This window comes from Crocodylus porosus, unplaced genomic scaffold, assembly GCF_001723895.1.
Source record: "Crocodylus porosus isolate Cpor-Errol unplaced genomic scaffold, CroPor_comp1, whole genome shotgun sequence".
NCBI classification, from domain to species: domain Eukaryota; kingdom Metazoa; phylum Chordata; order Crocodylia; family Crocodylidae; genus Crocodylus; species Crocodylus porosus.
In genome coordinates, this window is record NW_017728886.1 from 195,157,288 (window position 1) to 195,179,280 (window position 21,993).

At 38.7% G+C, this 21,993-nt stretch overlaps 1 protein-coding gene across 1 annotated transcript in view; it reads left to right on the forward strand.

Annotated features, from left to right (window-relative positions):
- The window catches only part of ASXL3 (additional sex combs like 3, transcriptional regulator), a 180,931-nt gene that overhangs the window by 52,360 nt on the left and 106,578 nt on the right, over positions 1-21,993 (forward strand). The window contains exons 5-6 of the mRNA XM_019542147.1: positions 14,222-14,330; positions 15,667-15,775. Of these exons, the coding sequence (XP_019397692.1) occupies positions 14,222-14,330; positions 15,667-15,775 (218 nt within the window). The remainder of the gene's footprint in view (positions 1-14,221; positions 14,331-15,666; positions 15,776-21,993) is intronic.

The following is a 21,993-nucleotide window of genomic DNA, read 5'->3' on the forward strand; positions in this document are numbered from 1 at the left end:
GTTGTTTCTACTTTCTAATCTAATACATCACAAAATAGGATTTTTCTATATAACATTATTTTAAAGTAATTATACTTATTGTGTAAATATTAAATGAGCATGCAGACTTAGGGTATCTTCCTATATATTTTGTATTCTTTTCCCCCTAGCATGTAAAAATGTTGATTATGTGTTAGAAATAAATATGACACTATGAAGAAGTAGTAACTTGATATTCAGTGGCAAAGTTCAAAATCATTGCTCACTCGAAACAAACAAGTTAACTGAAAATAAAAGGTTCAGCAGGATAATTTTTTTTTTAAAGGGCTAAACCAAGGAAAAAGCTATTTCCCATCTCTTTTAAAGGTAGAATAAAAAATATTGTCTTTGCAAAGGCTTTGAACAGAAGTAAGGGAAACAATAAGACCTAGCTAATCTTTTTAGTTTTAGCTAGTTGATTCAATATTACTTTTGAATACTGGAGTACTTGGACGTAACAAGTTAGCTGGTTTCTAAATGACTTGTGGAAACCTGCTGCATTGATATCTATTTTTTTTGTTCCCCATCATAACATTTTTTTATGTTGTTGCAGGTTTGGGGATTTTGTTTTTCCTTCTATTATTATTATTGCTGTGCATCCCATTGCTATGCATCTCACTATGGTGTTTATCCTCCTGGCCAAGACAGTTGAATGGGATTTCTTTCAGAGTGTATCAGTGACGTATAATATGTCGGTCATTAATGGTATTTAGGAATATGGAACTGAAAGGGACCCACCTGAGTTGCTGAGAACAGCTCCCTGTAATCTTGGCCAACTATATTATAGACATTAAGCCCAGAAGAACGTACAAGCACATCCACCCTATCCTCCTTGCCCTAGATACTACAGCCACAAAGCACCCCATCACAATAAATGTAGGATCTTTGCTAAAATAAATAAATAAATAAATAAATAAAATTATACCATGCCACAGAAAGAAAGCAAGAGAGACCAGGGGTGGCATCAGTGCTTTGGGCCCATCCAGTGTCAGGGAATTCATTAGATAAAGTGTATCCAGGTCATCTTAGGAAGTGAGTCTTGCCCCCATGCATCAGAGGAAAGCAGCTCCTCTCCATTGGTCTTTGCCGTTCTAATGTAAGGGAATATTCTTTCCTGACTCCTGCTTTAAGTGCGAGAGCGAGATCACACCAGCCAGGTATCTTTGGAGCTTCTCAGTAAGAGTAGCAGGCAGAACCAGTGAACCCTAGCCAATCTTTGAAGCATCAGACTAAAGCCAGCCTGTCCCCTACAAGCCAAGCTACACTTTCAGGGGAGAAAGAAATTTTCCAAGATGCTACAGATTATCAGCAGAGGCTCTGAAGCGTGAGATTAATTAAATACAATATAAATACAGTGCAAGATGTATCCCAGACACTCTGAAAGCTCAAGAGGAAGGAGGATTAACAAAAGAAGGAAACCTCATCTAGACAGGGGCTGTTACAGATACCCAGCCCAGCCCTCTTCACTTGCACACAAACTGCAGAATTTCCTGCAATCTAAACTAACAGTATCCTTGGAGAGGCATTGAATTTGTCTCAAGAGCACTGAGGTATTGCCATCCTACCACTGCTATGACAAAAACTGCTATAATGCTCAACCTCCCCCTACTGCCAGGAAGCCACATGTCACCTCAAGACTATTTTCTCTAGTATCAGCATCTGCTATTATATCCTTCCTGGACTATGAGGCAAGTCAAGAAGCGCCACATGCAAACAGCTTGCAAATAACCATCAGATTTTCTTTCAACCCCTGTAGCTTTATGTCATTGAACACTCAGATCACCTTAGATCTAAAAACAAAACAGAAAATTGGAGCACATTCGGAAAAGTCTGCAAATGTTTAATAAATTGCTTTGTGTGAAGGAGGAAGAAAAACACTTTAATAGGAGCAAATTTAATTTGTATTTTCCTTGTTTCTCCTCCCCCACACCTTCCTCCACTGTCCGAGTTGCTTGGTGCCTATGTTTTTTGTTACTAATGGCATTACCATGAAAGTATCCTTATTCCTTAGTTTGCATGTTTCTACTGATATTTTTTTTTTCTTCTCATTCGAAATCCATCTTCTCTTCTTGGCTTTGTCTTTGCTGTGACTTCAGAAACAGCATTTGAGGAATAAAGTACAGAATAGATGAACTGCTGAAGAACAAAGATCCTATTTGTGCTGTTGTTTGTACAGAGGAAAGGGTGGCATCAGGTGAGGGGAATTCAGTCACTGGGGTCAGAATTGTTTCCAAACAGAATGTATTTCAAAATTTTTAATGGTCTTCAACAGTATTTTTAAAACGAACAAAACCATATATCTACTGCTGTAAGGGGAACTGTGCTAGACTGCTGCTAGCAGCAAGGTCCAGTTTAAGTGGATGAAGAAGCTATTCAGACATTGTTTGGGTTTCCATTTAGGCAAGGCCTAAGAAATCGCCTTTTGCCAAGTAAAGCAGTAACTTTTTCACATTATTGTAATACCTCTGATTTCTTGATACTGGATGTATGTGGTGTGGAAGAAGTTGAATTATGCTTGCAATGTCTAAGCAGGTGGGGAATGGAGAGAGACCAGGCACCAGTTTGGGCATCAAGTTTGGGGATGGTGTGGAAAGATAGGTGCTGTTGTGTTGCTGGCTCCTGTGCTGGTACTGTGGCTCAGGTGCAGCAGTGCCCAGGTATGCCTCTGGGAATATGATTGAAAGAAAAATTTCTTTAGAAATTTAAAGTGGGAATCACAAATTGTCTTACCAGTTCAGAAGCATATGTTTGAAATGTCGTTGATATAACAGGTTCAAATATGCCAGTGTCTGGCACTCATCAGTTTTAAAAGACAAGATTGAAGTAATAAAACAGACTATTTGGGATCAGCTAAATATATTGAAATTTGATGCCGTGGAATCAGCACCGTTATTTTTTGTACAGTGCATTTAAAGTGGCCTTGTCAGCATAATTCAGTTTTTGTATAAAATAATCTTTCCATTAATAAAGCCATCAATCTTATATCACAATCTAGTGATCAGACTGATAATTACTTACTCAAGGTTTACAAACTTTTGAGAAGAGAAAATTCTTCTATCGTACAACATCTTCACACTAAACATTTTCTAATTATAGTATTGCACCAAATAGTGTTCTTGGAATAATTTAAAAATGGCTAGATACTGGAACAACTTCACAACACTTTCTTTTCCTTTTCCTGAAGTACTTTTATCTTTCTAATCTAATTACATAAATTAGGAATGCGTACAGAGTTTTTGGGCTGCAGATAAGAGTGAAGAGAACTGATTTATACTTTTCCACTTACAGGAATTTCTCATCTCCCTGATCTAATTTACTTATGTGTTGCATTTGTCTTGGCAGTTGTTCTGAATTGAAAAAAAATTTTTTTAGAGAAGTCATAAAAAGGGGGATGGGTCAAAATCTCTAGAGCTGTAAAAAGGTACAACTCCAATAATTTAAGCCTTTTGAACACACAACAGGCTTTACTGGTGTAGCTTCATTGGTCATACGTGAGCTGAGGTATGATTTGTGACTGACATAGTGGTCCTGAGAAAAGTGTCTAGATAGGGCTGCAAGCAGGACTAGACAAGCTACATCAGCAAAACCACAAAAGAATAAGCTCTCATGGTAGGAACAGGGGTGGAGGTGTAATATACCATTGTAAGCTATAGCTCCAAAACCTTCAAAGGGTAGATGGCCTGTACTGGACTTGTGTGGATTTTCACTGCCAGATAAATTTGTCCTTTTCTCTATGTGTGACAGTAGCCATTTTCAGAGATGAAATGGGCTCCCTCTATGGAAAACCAAACACAAAAATTCCTGCTGCTGTTATGTACCAAAGTTGGTCAGCCTACTGCTAAAATTCAGCTCCTTGTGGATCTCTATGAAGAACACAGTTCTTTTTGTAATCTCTGATAATATTTTTTTCTTAGTCTTCCTTTTTGGCTAGCTAATTTAATGTTGTCTGGTGTCTGCATGCGCACACGTGCACAATTAGAGAAAGAAAAGGTCACTGTGTACCATTTCCAAAAACAATTCAAAGAAGTTTGTGTGGTAGGAGTAACTCACATAACCAAATTAAACAAGAAATTTTGGGATAACTTTTCAGAGCTCCCTGTGGGATGATTTGCATTCTGGAGAAAGAAGAGTATTAAAGTAATGCTAACTATATATTGTTCGATGTGGTTATTTTACTTTCAAACTTTCGTTAAGAAAAATTATATGCAAGTGATATTCAGTGCAAGGATGAGATCTGGAGAAATGAATTTTTTATTTCCCACCCTTATAGATGGCAGTACTTAGATTGAAATGAATATGTTTCTGGTTTTGCCCAGTAGCTGTTTCACATTTCAAACAAATATATTTTAAAACTGCAAACCTGTGAATTTGATTCTAAAATAAGACATAAGTAACTCTCAAAACTATAATTTCTCAAGTAAAAAGAATTGTTTTATTGGTCCTGAGGGAAACCTCCTTTTGTGACTTTTACCTCTTCTCCCTTCTCTGTGGCAGGAATTCATCAATTGATTTTTCCATTACATTTTGTCCTTCTTACTGGCCCTGAACACTGGAGCAAAAATCAAATGCTTGATTTGCTAATAAGCGAAATCAGTTGAAGTTATTAATAAGCCCAATTATAATTGAAACAGAAAAGTGAAATCATAACTTCTTGTCTTATAAAGGAAATAGCCATTACCATCACAAAGTCCTTATACTGTTTTACTAACTTAAGTATTTGCTGCCAAAATAAATCTAATACCTGGTCTTGATTTAATATAAATAAGAAGAAAGTCTTATGTCTTGCATCACCTTGGGTAATGATTGTTCTGATCACCTTTAACATATGCTGAATTTTTTCTTGTTCAGTGTCTCTTTTAAAACAAAAATGTTTTAGTGTTAATTTCAAAAGGCTTTTAAACAAATTTTGCCAGTGGGTGCATCTATTTGTGCACTAATGAGCTTTTCTTAATGCATGTTGAATTTAGCACCTGCAATGTGAAGTACTAAATTAATGGTCATTAGGTTGTGCTAACACGCAGAGGCACACGTGCACATTTTTAAGTGATGCTTAATGTGCAGTAGCTTATTTTACTGCGCATTAGTATAATAGCACTTTTTATGTGCCACGTTAATGTGCATTAATAAAGGCTACTGCACATTAAAGTGCGCATGTAGATGCACCTTTATTTCATAAATGTGCATTTTAAGAATATTTTTTACTTATTTACTGCCTTTGGATTATTTCTGTATTCCATTTAATATATCTAGTGTAAGCAAAGAGAGGTTATAGCTGGTGTTAGTCTGAAGTCAGGCAGAGGGTGGAGCAGAAGAGCACTTTGCAGACTGAATCAGACTGAATCTGTGATTCAGTTGCTCTGTAAGGTGCACCTCTGCCCTGCCTAACATAAGGGAAAAGATTCCTCAGAATGAAAATGAGTTTACAATGTGTCTGTCTCATCTTTAGGAGGTTTTTCCTTGGTACCCCTTAAATGTTATTGAATAACATACTGCATAAAAATATTTTGTAAACTCTATTCTTATTTCCTGTGTGGTTAAGACATACTTGTTGCCATCTGTGAATGTTATTTAAAGATGTATCCTGATGCTGCATGTTTGAGAACCTTTCAACATTAAAAAATATGCAGTATAATTTATTAAGCAGTGTCCGACAAAGGGATACTGATGATCAGTAAAAAGTAAATAAAAACCAAAGATTTGTAAATGTTAGTAAAACATATAATCTTTTCTGTCTATACAAAATCCCATCACGACATTTGAATCTTATATATTTGCATATTCTTCTTAATTTAGCCACCCACATTATTGTTGGCATCCTGTTGAAAAGCAAAAGAAATTTTGTTCCTACTATATTTCCATATGAAAAGGTTGTTCTTTGTTCAGAGAAATAGCTTCACATTTTAGGCTATAGGTTGATATCGACCATGCTTGGTGATCAAGCTGGTATGGCTTTTTTGTTGGGGGAGGAGGGAGGTGGGTTTTTTTTCATTTTTGATCAATAAAGGCAAAGAAAGGGAGGTCAAAGAAATGAGTTGTGCTCTTGGAGTACAAGATGGTGATGCTCTTCAGTTTCAGTTCCAGCAGCAGTGAGGGAGTCACTTCATGTCTCCTCATAATCTACTGAACTCCTTCTAAATTCTTCATTCCACAGGTGTTAACAACCCTCTCTTCTTTTTAATGGTTCCATCAATCAGGGTCTTAGCAGGTAGATTATAATGAGCCATGAAGTCAATGTCTGTGTTTAGTTCCTGATTTTTAGTGTCCAGTAAGCTTGCAAGTGTTTTGTTCCAGATCTATCTTTTGAAAGTGCTTTGTAAATTTCCCTTGAGTACAAGGATTGTGCGGTCAGAAAGGGAGTGCTAGTTCTGTGAAGAGTCCTTCCACCCATGTTTGTGTGCAACTGTGGTTTATCTTTTTTTCTGTCATTGTTAATTCTAGTGCGTAGTTACTAGTAGCTGCTTATATAACAGTATAGCTTCAACAGAAAATTCAGGTGTAGTTCTAAACTAGAGACTGAATTGAGCAGTTGCAGGTGTATACCTTTTAACCAAAGGAGGCAACACTGTTGTAGACTGTGAGCTAATCAAGATACTTGCCCTTCCCATAGTCATCTGTCTTTCCCCAGTTCAGGTTCAGGCTGCAGCTCTTTATTCATGAATAATTTTACTCGGATACAGTCTCTACTCCTCCAAACATTTCTGCCCGGGCATATGCATTGAAGTTTTGGGTGGTCTTCATGCATACACTATGATCCAGGAGGATCAACGGTTGCCACTTACTCAGATGCAGAGCCATTGTAATAGTGTTTTAACTGTATATATTGTATGTTCTATGCAGCTGTATGTTGTATGATTTTATATCAACTGCATGTTGAGATTTGTCATCTCACCATATAATTTAGTATAGTTTCCTATTACTGTTTGTTGGGTGTGTCCCTCAGAGAAGAGCTCATAATTTTTGTTCACTCTCTCACCTCTAAGAGTATTGCTGAATGCTACAGAGATGTCCAGGATGATGAAACTAAATGTCTCCTCTCAATCCATTACTAGTAGAAGCATCAGTAGTGCTACTAAATCAGCTTTGGTTCCTCATATTTGCCTGAATCCAGAATGAACTGAAATTAGAATGCTAGTTTCAGTTGTAAAGTCTGCACTTAGTTTTCGGCTAGCTTTTCTGAGCAACTCTTCAGGAATGAATAGAAGAGCCACCCGTATGATCAGTCTTGCAAGGCATCCATACGAGGAAAGACTGGGGGACTTGGGCCTCTTTAGCCTAAAAAAGAGACGGCTGAGAGGGAACTTGGTAGCAGCTTGGTAGCAGCTTATCGGCTGAGAGGGAACTTGGTAGCAGCTTATCGCCAGTGGAATACATCAAGGGCTTGGCGAACAACTGTTCACCAGGGCACCCTTGGGAAAAACCAGGAGTAGTGGCTGCGTATTCCTGGACAACTGGTTTAGGTTTACCTCTAGGAAAAACTTCTTCACAGTCAGGGTTTCCAGAGTGTGGAATAAACTTCCTCCAGAGGTGGTGCAGTCACCTACCCTGGAGATCTTCAAGAGGAGACTGGATGATCACCTTGCTGGGGTCACCTGACCCCAGTTGTCTTTCCTGCCTAGTGCAGAGGGGCTGGACTCGATGATCTTGCAAGGTCCCTTCCAGCCCCTCACAATCTATGAAACTGTGAATGGAGGTTTGACAGCCTGGGGTTTTTAGCTAGAACTGTTGCTTCCAAGGTTAACTGCTTCAGTATCATTCAGGCTACTTACTTTATGTTTGAAAGAAGAGGGAAAATTCTTTTTCTTAATGGTGTATTGGTTATTTCAGTTAACTTGTATGACCCTCTCTCACAAGCTAGGAAGGACAAGGATTGAATTCATGTATCTTGGGTATAAGAACTTCTTGGTGAGTTAATATACTATGTTCAGATGGAATGTGTTTGTGCTCTATGAGATGTCCCCAAAGTCAAAGAAATTAATATATAGTTCTTTTCAGTGCTTGGACCTCAGATTTTTTGCTTGTGCTAGGTAACTAGATTTAATGAGTTTGTCACTTTGTATAGCTCCTTTGGGTGGAATTGGGCAGTTTCAATGTATACTGATTAAAAAAAAAAAAAGGCTTTCTTGGTCTGTAATACAGCTCCAGAATAGACTTTAAGGAATTTATTACATCCTGTCTATATCAACCTTTGCTTTACAGCTCTTGAGTTTCTCTCCTCCTTTCATCTGACACTGTATGTCAGAAAGCGAAGAAAATGTGTGGGTATCAGGCAGTGGGGGATGGAGGGGCCTTTTGTGTGTCTTTGTGTCAGTGGTTTACCAAGTCTTGACTTCTCAGCCTCTGGGAGGAGTTGTCCTTTAGCTTGAAACTTGGAGACCAGAAGTCTTTGTGGTTGATACAGGCTCTTGCTAATGTTTCTTGCTCCCTGATGGGGTCCTTCATGAGGTGATGTTGGTTTGAGAGGGTGGCTGTGTTTGACGTCCTTGGTCTTGACATCTAGGCTGAAAACCAGGTATATGGGTAGGATCAGAAATAAACTGTAAAAGTCCTGGGGTGGGGCAAATTAGGAGGTAATTTAGGGACAATTTATGGCTTGGTTGATAAATGAGTTAATATCTCCCAAGTTGACAAATTAAGGGTACTTCATATCACCAGCAAATATTTTATTGATCCTTTAATCTTGGATGACCTATAAATGTTCATAAAATTGGGGTTAGTTTTGAAAGAATGGATAAAAATAAAAATAAAAAACAAGTTTTTTGATCTAGTTTAAATGCAGTAGCCTTTTAAAAAATAAGTGGATTTAAAATGAAGTATAAAATTGTGACAATTCATAGATGCTAGGGTCAGAAGGGACCTTAATAAGCTCTAAACTTTAGTATCATCTATGTTGTTGTAGAGATTAATAATATTCAAACAATACACATGTGCTGCAGAAGTTTTAAAGACCTGACCAGTCACTAGTTAAGCATGAAATTCATATTCAGTAGTGCCTCAGTTATAGATGCAGAGCAGGCTACTGTCTATCGATATACCGTAGTCTGTATGAGTTAAAGCACTACTTATTATTATTATTATCACCAGTTTGCTTATATTTGGGGGTAACTCCCCCACCCAAAAAATCCATGAAAACTGTTAAAAGAATATGTTATGTAAGTTATTCATATGTCATAGCATCTGCAATACCTACATCATGAAGTTGTGCCTCCTGCTACATTTACTTGCTTAATCTGAAGCTTTTCATTAGTGGCAAATGGTATTAAAGCACTTTTCCCTTCAGGGAGCATTATAAGTGTAGCTGCTAAATGATGGTGGTAGACAAGCAAAGGTGTTTAACAAAGGTGTTAAAATCTGACTTTTTAGTAAATGTGCTTGCAAACAAGATTCTGTTGCTTTGCCCCAGTATTTTGAGGGTTCAGGGTCTGTCCATAAGAAGCACTCTTACGTAGAATTTTTGCTTAGTTTAAAATGTGTGCCTCTTTTTAAGGTTGTTGCCTAATCCTTGAGGAAAGGAGGGGCAGTAACTTATGCTGAATACTATGGGATAGGGGTATGATACAAAGTTCCTTGAAATCAATAATAATCTTTCCATTGAGCTCATCACACTTTGGATCAGATGTTGTGGGCATGTCTACCCGAGACTATATCGATGCACTCCCTCGCTATAGCGCGTCACTACAGTGATGCAGTAGCTAAAAATAACCTTGTTAAAGGTACAACAATGGCCGTTACTGTGCTGTCATTAGATGACGGTGCAGTAACAGTGGCGCTGTAGGGGCAGTTGTAGATGCGTCTTGTGTGTATTACTTTACAATGGGCAAGCAACACATTTACTTAAAGCTGTTCCCATCATGTCTGGCTGCTGTATGTATTGAAAAATATTGGTACGTTTCTACCATTCTTAATCCTGTACAGAATTTAAGTCCTACTAGGATGTGACTTTGTATTGGTTCTAGGAATTGGGCTATAGAGCTTCTCACTTGTTGACTGTGGCAGCTGTCAAAGTTGTTGCTGCTTGTGGCTAATTTGTGGCCTGTGTAAAAGGAGTAGGTGATTTATTTATTTTCTTGGTACCATTTACAGTAGTCAGATGACCACATTACAAAAATCACTATCATCTTTGGAACAAATTGGTATCTTGCTACCTAGGCGAAGAGAAGTAAACAATGAACGTGGAGGCTGAATTACTTTACTTCTAGTGAGTGGTTTTCAGGCATCTGGAGTTGAGTGTCCTTAACTGTGCAGTGTAGGGAAGCTTTTGCTGTCTGCTGTTCTGTAGTTGTATGGTGAGTCAATCCATTTTCCCTTTTCAAAACAATATACTTTGGTGAGTTTAAAAATTTTCACCTTGGAATCGTTCTAGCAGAGACTGTTAGAATTAAAGAAGCTATAAATTATTTAAAGGTTCTAATTTATTTACAGATGGGGTTTAATAAGACTAGCATAAAACTAAGGGGGATTTTTTTCCTCAATTGATTTTGTAAAAATCCTTCTCAGTTCTCTTTAGACGTTTCTGTGGAGCATAGCTGATAATAGTAGTCTGATTTCTCCTGGTCTGCTGAGGTTAATTCCTACTGCAGAGCCAGCAGAGGGAGCTCAAATTCACAAAATACAGATTTTTTTGAAGGGGGTAAAGGGGGAAAGGGTGGAAGGGAAGCTGGCTTCTGTGGTATATTGAAATTTGAGTTTTATAATGAGAAGGAAGATGGCATACAGAATTATAACATTATAACACATATGGGAAATAACCAAATTTTAGACCCTGAAGTACTATTTATATTGTCAAAAAGTCTTGACACCTTTCTGTATTGAAAGACTAACCAGTTTATTGTTTCTCTTTCTTATTTCACACCTGGTTGTTCCGTGCCTCCGTATCGTCATTGCAGAAAGTAAGTATCTTTAAAAATATTTCATAATTTTGAATTTTTTTCTAAAAGTATGTTGGTTGAGAAGAATGTGTACACAAGTGAACTGATATTTTTTTGGGGGGGGAGCAGCCAATAACCTTAAAACCATATTAATGCAAAGGAGAGTGTATTTTTTGTAATGGCAAAATTTTTAAAAACCATTTCATCAGAAAAATTGTATATAGTACAATATCTGTTTTTAAAGGTGGAAAATCTAAAATACTTTTCACATATGCTGATTTGCAGCATCAAAACAAAACAGTATTTAAAGGTTATGCACATTTAAAACGTGCTGTGGTTCTGAAGAGCCATAGGTCCTATATAAAATAGAATTGACTCAATTTAAGATATTCTAAGAACTTTACATCAAATTGTCCTTCCCTTTTGACGCTCAAAGAATAAAATAAGGGCAACTGAAGTCAAGGAAAGAAAATGTTTAAAAAAAATCCTATATAACATTTTATAAAAAACATTGGGTGTTTATGATGGGGGAAAAACAGAAATCTTCACTGAAAATAAAAAACAATAAAAAACAGGCGTGCTCTTGAACTGACTAACCTGAATTAAGTAATGTTCAAGACAAAGCAACTTTGGGTTTAAGCTGTGAGTTAACAGCTCAAGTTCAGGGTTCAAGCTTGATCTACTAACCAGTGTTAAGACCCAAGTTGCCTTTTCTTTGTTTCTGTTTTAATATCGAGTTACTTAACTCAGATAACTCAGATTAAGGCCACATCTTCTTATTAACTTGCACTAAAAGGCTTCACCTTGAGTGATCGCCACTTGTGATCTCTTGTGGTGTTCTGCTGAAGGGGAGAATATGGTATTTTTTTCAGCAAATTCTGCAAGAATTGCTGAAGTTAGCACCTCAGATATATGTATGAAACATGTATAACAGTTCTTACAATGCTGCTTGGCTCAGTAGCTGACATGGATTCCTTTATAACTCTGAGAGTAGTTGCTATTGTCTACTTGCCAACTGGCTTGAATTTGAAGATTATGATACCCTCTGTGAGAGCAGTACTGGTGATGGAATATAGCCAGATCCTTTATTTTGAGTTCATGTATCTTGTATCATTTTAATTGCCTAATGATGAGATGCCTAAAAACAAATGTTGTGACCACACTTTCTCCAGATGGACTTAAAAAATACAGAAAAAGCCAAGCTTAAATATATAGACGCATACAATTCTGTTTCTTGTTTTTTCATTAATTGAATTCAGTTTCCTTTGTGCTGTCATCTTCCTGCCATCTTGAAGAAGCTCTTAATTTCTGACAGCATTTTCCTAAGTAGAAACACCAAGAATCAGACACCATTATCAGTGTCTTCAAGTTAGAGATTCTCTCTGAAAAATGTAACTAGAAAAAAATCAGCTTGTCTTGCTCTGTTAAATAACATGTACAAACAATATATCAAACATTTATTCAATGACAGATATTCTAAATATGCACACCTTATTTAAAGTGTGTCCTAATTAACTTCTGAACAAACAAACAAGTCCTTTTTGGGTTTTCTGCTTTACTGCTAGTATAAATGTGTTTGTAATCTTTTTATATTCCTAGTCCGGTTACAGTAATACGTCAAAAACGGATATGGAATTAGTTTTATGTACTGGGAAAAATAAAATTTGTTTTTTTAAGAATAGATTAGTAAAATGTCATAATATTTTTAAAGTTACCATTTAATATCTGACATGACAGTCTCCAAGCAACATCTTTAACTGTATTATTGGGTTTTAATAAAGAATGACTATGTAAGCTAAATGTCAGTGTGATAAAAGTGGATATTATAGTAATGTGGTACATTAAGTAACCAGTAATAAATTCTTAAGGTATCCTCAAGACAGGAAACACTGAATAATGTATTTTTATCTAATTTTTTACTGGAACACCATATTAGCACACTATCCATCTTCCCATAAAGTGAATTTACATGCAGCAAGGACAGTTTCTGCTGTCATTCTACCATTAAACTCCATAGAAACTGTTTTCATCAGAGGACAGAATTTAGTTCCTGTCAGGGCAGTATGCCAGATTTTTTCAGCCAATCAGTTTTGAATCGGGATCAAAATGATTTAGAATTGTAATGGACTTCTGAACTATAATTCCTGTATTTTTTTTATATTGCCTAGTGAAGAAGGTTAGGTTCCAGTGGGCTTTAAAGCTCATGCTGTGACTTTTACCAAAGTATAGCCTTGATCCTGTAAACACATACATGCACTTTATACACAAGTGTTATTCCACTTAACTAATTCTATCCACCTGGATAAAATGAAGCATGTGTTTGTGTTTGCAGGATAAAGGTCTGTGTGAAGAAGCACAGTCACAAATGCAGTCTCTGAGCACAGTATGTACAACAGCATATGTGGGGAAAATAGATAAAATGATAATGCAACTGTCAACCCTGTAGTTAAATTTAATTGTTACATTAATATAGAACAGGGCAAGTTTTGGAATGCCTATGGTCCCACAGCATAACCCCCAATCAGCTCTTCATGATAATTTAAATTCTTCTATGATGAAAATGCTTACTTTGTTTTTCTGATTCTCATACAAACTGATCTTATGTGTACATTAAGTAAAGGTATTTGTAAATATTTAACTTTTGTCTGAAAATATATTGAGTGTATTGCAATTAAGCTATTTAAAAAGGTACTTGGAATGCATTCCAGCACCGTGTTAAATTCTTGGCTGATTTGAATAGGTCAGTCTCCTAATCTTTAAGAAGATTCTAATTGGAGGAAAATGCTGTTGCATGAAAGGTCTAAAATATATGCGTGTGTATATATAGTAACTTCTGTTCGCCAGGTCAGGAGAATGCTGCCCGTGGTAACTATATTGCTTGTAATTTTAAATGTGTTCTTCCTGGGCTCTTTTTATTATTATTCTTTTGTTGCTTTTCATCCTATGGGATACAGCTGCCCTTGAACTTGGTGCTGTTTTGATCATTCATGTGCAGCAGCCACATTGTCTGTAACATTTTTAAAATGAGGCTTATGGTGTTATTTATGAAGTAATTTCACATAAATATTTGGACTTTGGTTCCTTTACAATGTGGAGCTGGTTGCTCTATGAAGAAAATCATAATTATAATTTGCAGACTTTTTGCCTGAAGCCTTGGGGACAGATGCATATGATTAAGTTTGAAACTGGCCTGTTATTGTAATGTAGATGTTTTCAGGGTTGGGAGAATTTTAAAAAAAGCAAAGCAAGCATGAGTTTAAAAAATAGACAGAGGGAATACTTTTGCAAAAGGCACTCGATCTCAGACTGCTTTATTTTTGCACATTTTTATTTTTCAGTGGAACCTCTCCATTAGCTTGTCTGAATGCAATGCTTCATACTAACACTCGTGTAGGTGATGGAACATTCTTCAAAATCCCTGGGAAGTCGGGACTGTATGCTCTCAAAGTAAGTTGAATTTTGTATATAGAAAGTACATAGTGCTATTAATCCACTTTATGAATGTCTCAATAGATATAAAGGTAAACAGATTAGATTCTTTGGGGAGGAAATGACTTGAAAGTCCTCCTAAGTGCTTTCAGATGTCTTATAAAAGGATTTATAATGAAAGCAAACACTGAACGTTTTATCTTAGAAAGAATATACATGTTCTTGAATTTGGCATATGGTAAAAAAAAGCATGTTTTAGTTTAGCTAAAATGCTGCTTTTTCTCAGTTGTTAACAGAAAGGCCTTTGTTTTGTAAGCAGGGAGCTCAAGAGGATCGCTGACTTTCTCATTAAGTAATTGTATTAATGTTTTGTTTTGGGGGTTTTCTTTTTGAACAGTAGAGGAATGTTTCCAAGTTCTGTATAAATAGCTTTTAAGTTATAGGTCATAATACTGGTTTTAATTGGAAATATAATTACAGCAATGAAATCCCTACTGATTTGATATTAATGTTTTCCCCCCACCGTGTGTGTGTGTGAGTGATTTTGTGCTGGGAGAAAATTTCCTGGCTGATTATATGATCAAACTTCAGTGGCTTCATATTGGAACAAGGGAGGGTAAAATGCAGGCAAGAAAACAATAATGTTGAGAATACATGTTCTACAGACTAGATTTGGTTTCTTGAAATTTCATAGGAAATCTTTTAATATTAATAGTGGACAAATTGTGTTTTGGATTATACTTAGAAACAACAAACGCAGTATACTTAATCTTGGTCCTAAGAACTAAAGGGGTATATTTTTGATTTAGCTAATGAATTTCAGAAGCACCATTTTCTCATTTACTAAACCAAGTGTTTTTTGTTTTATTTAAAGTCTGAAGACATCTTTGGCTAAAATCCAGGTATTCTCAATTATTCCCATGGCTTATGAGTTTCAGGTTGTTACAGCTATTGGAATTCAGGAAACAGACATAGGCAAAAGACAAACATTAATTTGTGTTTCTCCTCCCTCACTAAGGATATGTTACAATTTTTAAAAGCCAAACAGTTCTGTTTCTACCACATATATATAAAGGGCATTTTGATTAATAACTTTGTATAGAAGCAGAAACTGTGACCTTATAAAATAGTTCTTTTTTGCATTTTTTTTTCATGTTATTTCACAAAGGCATAAATGTCATATTTTACTTCTTTCCCTACAGTAACTCTCATGTAGAAAGCATGACATGTTTTTGAAATGTAGATACCCAAATGTGTTGGACCAAATTATCTTCAGGGAAACATAACTAATGTAATAATACTTTTTCATTGGTGATTATGGAGATTTCTCCCCTTTCCTACTTATAAATTTCAGAAAGAAGAATCAACTTGCCCTACAGATGGAACATTAGATTTAGGATGTGAATCTGAGTTAGATGGCACTGAAATGGCAGAGACAAACAATAATGGAGAAGAAAATGGAGGTGGGTATTAATTTAATTTTATACAACTATCTATGGAGAGAATGTATACCTGCCTGTTGTTTAGTAATTTAATTTTGGTTATTCATGTTTTCAAACTGAATTATACTTTTTTTCTTTTACAGTTGAGAAAAATATTTTTGAGTAGCTTCCTTTCAGTTTTGTCTTTATAAAGGAGCTGGGGCCAGATGGAAAACATGGCTTTTTTTTTTTTTTATAAAAGACAAATGTGTAGTGAGACAATTTTGTACTATTTTTAGCACTCTGGTTAGAACCATGTTTAAATATTCATCCCCACTATTAGGTTTAGGGATGCACTGTGAAGGAAGTTTTGGGCCCATACTGACAGCCAATTTATTAACGAGCCATATTGATCAGTTACAATTCAATTGCTGATATGCAGCCCAGCAGCTTGGAGAGCAGCTTCCAACTGGTAATTCTGTTGCAGGTGAAGAGGTGGAGGGGAAGGAAGGGGCATGGGCAGCAGATCGAGACCCCTGAGGTGAGGGAGGAAATGGGGCTGGGACAGGGAATGGGGCTGTCCAGCTGGGGTGGGGCAGGACTGGAGCCGCGTGGCTTGTCTGGGGAGCACAGGGAAGGGTGGGGTGGATCCCACTGCTGTGTGCACCCCTGGGGGACCTGGAGGGATGTGTGTCCCCTAGATCTGTGTGCAGGGCTGTGGGCTGGGGCTCAGAGTAGTGCTGGACTCTTCCTGGTGGGGGTGGCTAGATTGGGGCTGTTTGGGGTGGGCAGTGGTGGTGCTTGTGTTGGGGGGAGGGGGTGCTATGGGATTGGCTACAACCACCCTAAAATTTGCTCTAGCTCCCCCTCCCAGTACCACTGATGCCCACACCAAGCACAAGACTGGCCCAGCCTGCAGCAGCAGCCTGCCCTTGTCCCATGCATAGATCCGGGGGCCAGATGGCCCCCGTGGCTCCCCCAAGGGTGCATGTAGTGGCAGGAGCTGCCCCCCCCATCCCTGCGGGCCCTGGACAGGCCTCTCACGGCTCTATCCCATGCCCCACCCTGCCCCAGTTGAGCAGTGCCAGCCCTGCCTCTGCCCCACTCCCTTTCTCACCTTGGGGGCCTTGATCTACCTTCCCCCCATGCCCCTTCCCTCCTTGTGCCCCCTCCCCATAACAGACTTACCAGCCAGCTGGTGCCTTCCAAGCTGCTGGGTTAGCCACTTGCATGCTGTGGCTGCGCTGCTGCACACAGCGTTTATCGGTGACATTATCAGTCACAGTAGCCAAAAAAAGCTGATTGCTGATTATATCAATTTTCCTTTTCTTGGTGCTGATCTGATATGGACCTGTGTATGGGTGCACCTCTAATTAAGTTATTGTTTTTCTTATTAGCTCTTAGTCCTGCGGTGTGTAAGTGGATCAGTGGGAGTCTATGTTACCAAATATAACCACTTAACTGACTCTTGATAAATAACTGTGAATGCTATAAGCATTAAAAACTAATGAGGGAAGCATTTACATTGTGCTTACTTTACAGTGTAATGGAACTTTATAGTACTGTATGCTGCTGAAATAGACCTTTTTGACATTTTCTGTCTTCTGCCTTTTCTCTTGGATCCTGTCCTACAAGTAAACTACTACATTTTGGAGCTACAGTAAGTGTAGCAGGGGTAGATGAATAGCATTATTTAGACTTCTATAATGTGTGTGGGTTCTACTATTCAGATAATATAGGGGAGGCTCCAGGATGCTCCTAAAGAGAATTAGGGCCCCGCTCCTGGGTATAAAAGACACTGATTCATGTTCTGGCTTTGCCACAGACTTCCTTTGTGACTTTGGACCAGATACTTAGCCTCTTTGTGCATCTCAGTTTCGTATATGTAAAATGAGGATACTACTGCTTCTGTACTTCATAATGGTTGTGCTAGGACATATATGTTAAAAGAGAAGACTGGGGGGGTTTAATAGCAACCTTCAGCTACCTGAAGCGTGGTTCCAAAGAGGATGGAGCTGGACTGTTTTGGGTGGTGGCAGATGACAGAACAAGGAGCAATGGTTGCAGCAAGGCAAGTTTAGGCTATATATTAGGAAAATTTTTCTCAGTAGGAGGGTAGTAAAGCATTGGAACAGGTTACCCAGAGAGGTGGTGCAGTCTCAGTCTTTGGAGGTTTTTAAGACCTGGCTAGACACAGCCTTGGCTGGGATGATCTAGTTAGGGTTAGTCCTGCGTTGAGCAGGGGGTTGGCCTAGATGACCTCCTGAAGTCCCTTCCAACCCTAATTGTATATGATTCTATTGCACGGTGTTCATATTTTAGTGCCAGGATGCCATTTGTGTACCCAAAGTAGCTGGCTAGCTAGTGCAATGTGAATCTAATAGTGATGTGCATGAACAGTGGTTAGATTGTAGAGGTTGTGTACTGTTGAATTTATTCTATTTTACATTCCCTTGATTTGAAGTTTTGTGTTGGGTACATTGTGTCCACCAACTTTGGCTGTATACAGTGTATAAATAAATAAATGGCATTTTTAGCATTTCAGCCATCTCAGACCTAATGCCTTTAGACAAGGTCAGTGCTGCCCAACTCCTCTAGCCTCATGGGTCAGGTGAATGGCACAGGACCAGTCTGCAGGTTAGATCTGCAGCTGTGTCATCTGGCCCATGCAGATAGAAATTGGTGAAGGCAGTGTTAATTGCTGTGGCTCCTGCAGCTATAGCAGCCACCACTCCTGTCACCAAATTTCTAGCTCTGTGGGCTAGGTACGCAACTCCAGGATCTGGATCTGGCCTTCAGGGCTCCCTATCATTCTGGAAATGTGGCAGCAGATTGAGCAGTGGGATTAATTGCCGTGTCTCCAGGAGGTGCCACTGTTTGCCTATGGATGACAGCTCTGTGTACCATATCTTGGTCACTCTTGGATTAGGTAATTTGCTAAATCAAGCTAAATAGGCTAAATGAGGTGGAGACCGTATCTAGAAATGTTAACCTCTACACTTTAATAGATAATCATGACCCTGTTTAAAAAGCTTTTATTTTATCTTCTGTTTAGCTTAGCTGTTTGGTTCCATCTCAGAGGTTTGAGGAAAGATACTGTGATTCCCAAAAGTTTGCCTATGTCTAGATCAATTGGTCAAATAAAAGATATCACCCACAAGAATCCTTGCCTTTTACATAAGGAATGAAATAATTGGGAACAGAAAAAGGAAATTGGTACTAATGACTATAAATGAGCAGTTATGGAAAGCAGACCATGGATAAGGGAAGTGAAGTTTGACAGTGAAATCTGTATGATCGACAACAGTTAGGATGATAAGGATTTTTTTAATATTAAGAAGAAAAGACACTCTTGCAAAGGCATACATCTGTTACAACGTAGGAATAATAAATTGTCAGCAATGGCAGAAGCAGCAGGTTCTTTATTTGTGAAGAAACATGAAGATATTTTAACAGTTTATAATGATAAAGAAATGCTTCATATTCCAGTAGCTAAAACTAAGCATTTTTTTTAAACTTTGGGGCCTGATAATTTACATGCAGAAGTTGAGGACACCCACCAACTTACTGTCTTGGAGGACTTCAACATCCAGGCTGAAGTCGGCTCTTCGGGTCTGGAATAATACTGAATGGCGTCTGTGTCAACTGTGGCGCATTTTCATGCAGTCTGGGGGACAAGTGATGAAGTGGGGCACATGTTCAACCTAACATTTTACACCAGTGTAGAGACAGAAGCTTATTGCAGGTGTTGTCCAAAATATTTCTCATGGCTGGACCACTGCCTTCTGGAAGTGCAGGTCTTTTTCTTCTGTCATCTCCATCAAGATGGTGGACCACCAAGGCTGCTTTGGTTCCAGAGATTTATGGAGTCATTGGGTTTCCAGCACTCTCTAAAGGACACTCCTACTGACCTTGGCAGCTACTCTCATAGTCATAGAGAAGTGGGGCTGAAAAGGACTTCCTGAGATCATCATGTCCAGCCCCCTGCCTGAAGCAGGATCATCCCTATCCAAAACATCCCGTACAAACCATAATCTATACTCTGTGTAAGACTGCTGTCAGTCTTGACACAACACAGACCTAATACCCTGACCAGCCACAGGTAAAGCAGGGGAACCACGGCAGCCAATGTCCTGCTTCTAGAAAATGTTGTCAGTATACACTCAAGAGGTCGTGGGTAGACATCCACTACAGTGTAGGGTTGAGGGCAGCTAGTTGCAAACTGGATCCTTATGTGGGGACCCAGCCTGGGGGGGAGATTGGGGCTACTGTTGGTGAGGGTTGTCGACAACTCCCTTTTGGAAGGACAGGGTGCCAGGCATTCTTAAGTCTGATTGCCTGCCCCTACTTAAGAAACCAATGCTTGATGCTGACTCCCCAGCCAGTTATGGCCCTGTCCCCAACCTTCAACCAAATGCCATCAGTTTTGTGGACATTTGTCACTCTAACATTCACTCTGGATATAGCACAGGAGCTGCATTTGTGGCCTTGGTTTATTATCTTTGCCTGGAGATTGACAGGGGAAATTATGTCCTGTTCTTACTAGACATTTCAGTCGCTTTTCATAGAGTTTGACCGTGAAGTGCTGATAAAGCATGTATGTCCCCTAGTAGGTATTCATGAGATTGCTCTGAATTGTTTCTGCCCATTCCTAGTAGGTGGGTTCCAGGCAGTAGTGATGGGCAACTTCTTGTCATTTCCTCAGGGCTTTTCCTTTTGAGTCTCCCAGGGGTCCATCTTTTTACCGCTCTGATTCATTTAGTATATGAGACTGCTGGGCAAGATTGCACAGAGATTTGGAGTGAGGTGTCATCAGTTTGCTGGTGGCACTTAGCTCACTTTCTCCTTCTCTTTTGACAATGGTCCCATAGTTTTGGTCCCTTCCCCAGTGTCTGGCTGTAGCTGGGGACTTGGATGTGGGTGAGGCAATTGAAACTGATCCAGACAAGACAGAGATGATGGTGGTGGCAACACTGCTTGACTTAAGCAGGTTTGGAACACTTATCATTAATGGGATTCGGCCTCCCTTTGTCACTAAGCTTAGCAGCCCTGGGGTGCTCCTGGATTTTATACAGTATCTGGATTTCGGGTATCACTGGTGGCTACAAGCACTTTTCACCAACTTGGTAATATTACCAGAAATAATATAAGATTATCGTGTGTGCATGCAGGTAGAATATGACAAAGGCAAAAGCATATTTTGAAATGCAGCTAGCAAGGGACATAAAAGGCAGTAAAAAGGGAGTGTGTTAGAAGTATGAGAAAAGCTAAAAAAATGTGTTGGGCCCTTTAATGTAGAAGACAGTCTAGTAACTGGTGATATGGAGAAGAATAAAGTATGTAATGTCTTTTTTTTTTTTACTTCAGTGTTCATGAATATAATCGTCTATAAGATTATGAGTATAGTTGGCAACAAAGCTAGGGAAGAAGACAAACAATTTGGAGTAGCAAAAGAATAGGTTAGGGATTACTTAGAGTAGCTATGCTTTCAGGTTGGCAGGCCCAGATGGGATGCACCCTCGGGTACTAAAGGAATTGGCTGAAATAATTTGAATGGCATTGGCTTTGAATACCTGTGGAGGTCAGGTGAGGTCCTGAATGATTGGAAAAGGGGAAATATAGTGCCCAACTTTAAGAAAGGGAAGAAGGAGGATCTGGGGAATTACAGGCCAGTCAGTTCCTGGAAAGATCATGCAACTGGTCCTCTAGGAATTTATCTTGAAGCATATAGAGGAGAAGAAAGAACAGCCAGCATGGATTCACCAGGAGCAAGTCATGCCTGAACAATCTGATTTCTTACCAAGATAAGGTGACAGGCTCTGTGGATAGAAGGAGAGCAGTGGATGTGATATACCCTGACTTTAATAACACTTTTGATACCGTCTCCTATGACATTCTCATTAATAAGTTAGGGAATACAGACTAGATGAAAGTACTGAGGTGAATACGTAAGTGGGTGGATCATCACGCTCAGTGGTCCTGGGTAGGGAGCCAGCAGAGAGTTGATAACCGAGCATTGAGTTACACAGCAGGGAGTAACACATGGAGTTGTTAGCATTCATCAGCCTATCAAATAAAACAAAAGCCTCTCTCATTAGTTCAAGCTCTTCATAAACAACTTTTTCCCAGGAAGGAATGGAGAAACATTACCAGCTACTTGTTGATTAGCTCCAAAAAGCCCTAAGCAGACACTGTCCTATCTCCCACAGCATGCACCGTAGCCAGCATGTGGTATGCTAGCTAATGCTGAGAGGTATCTG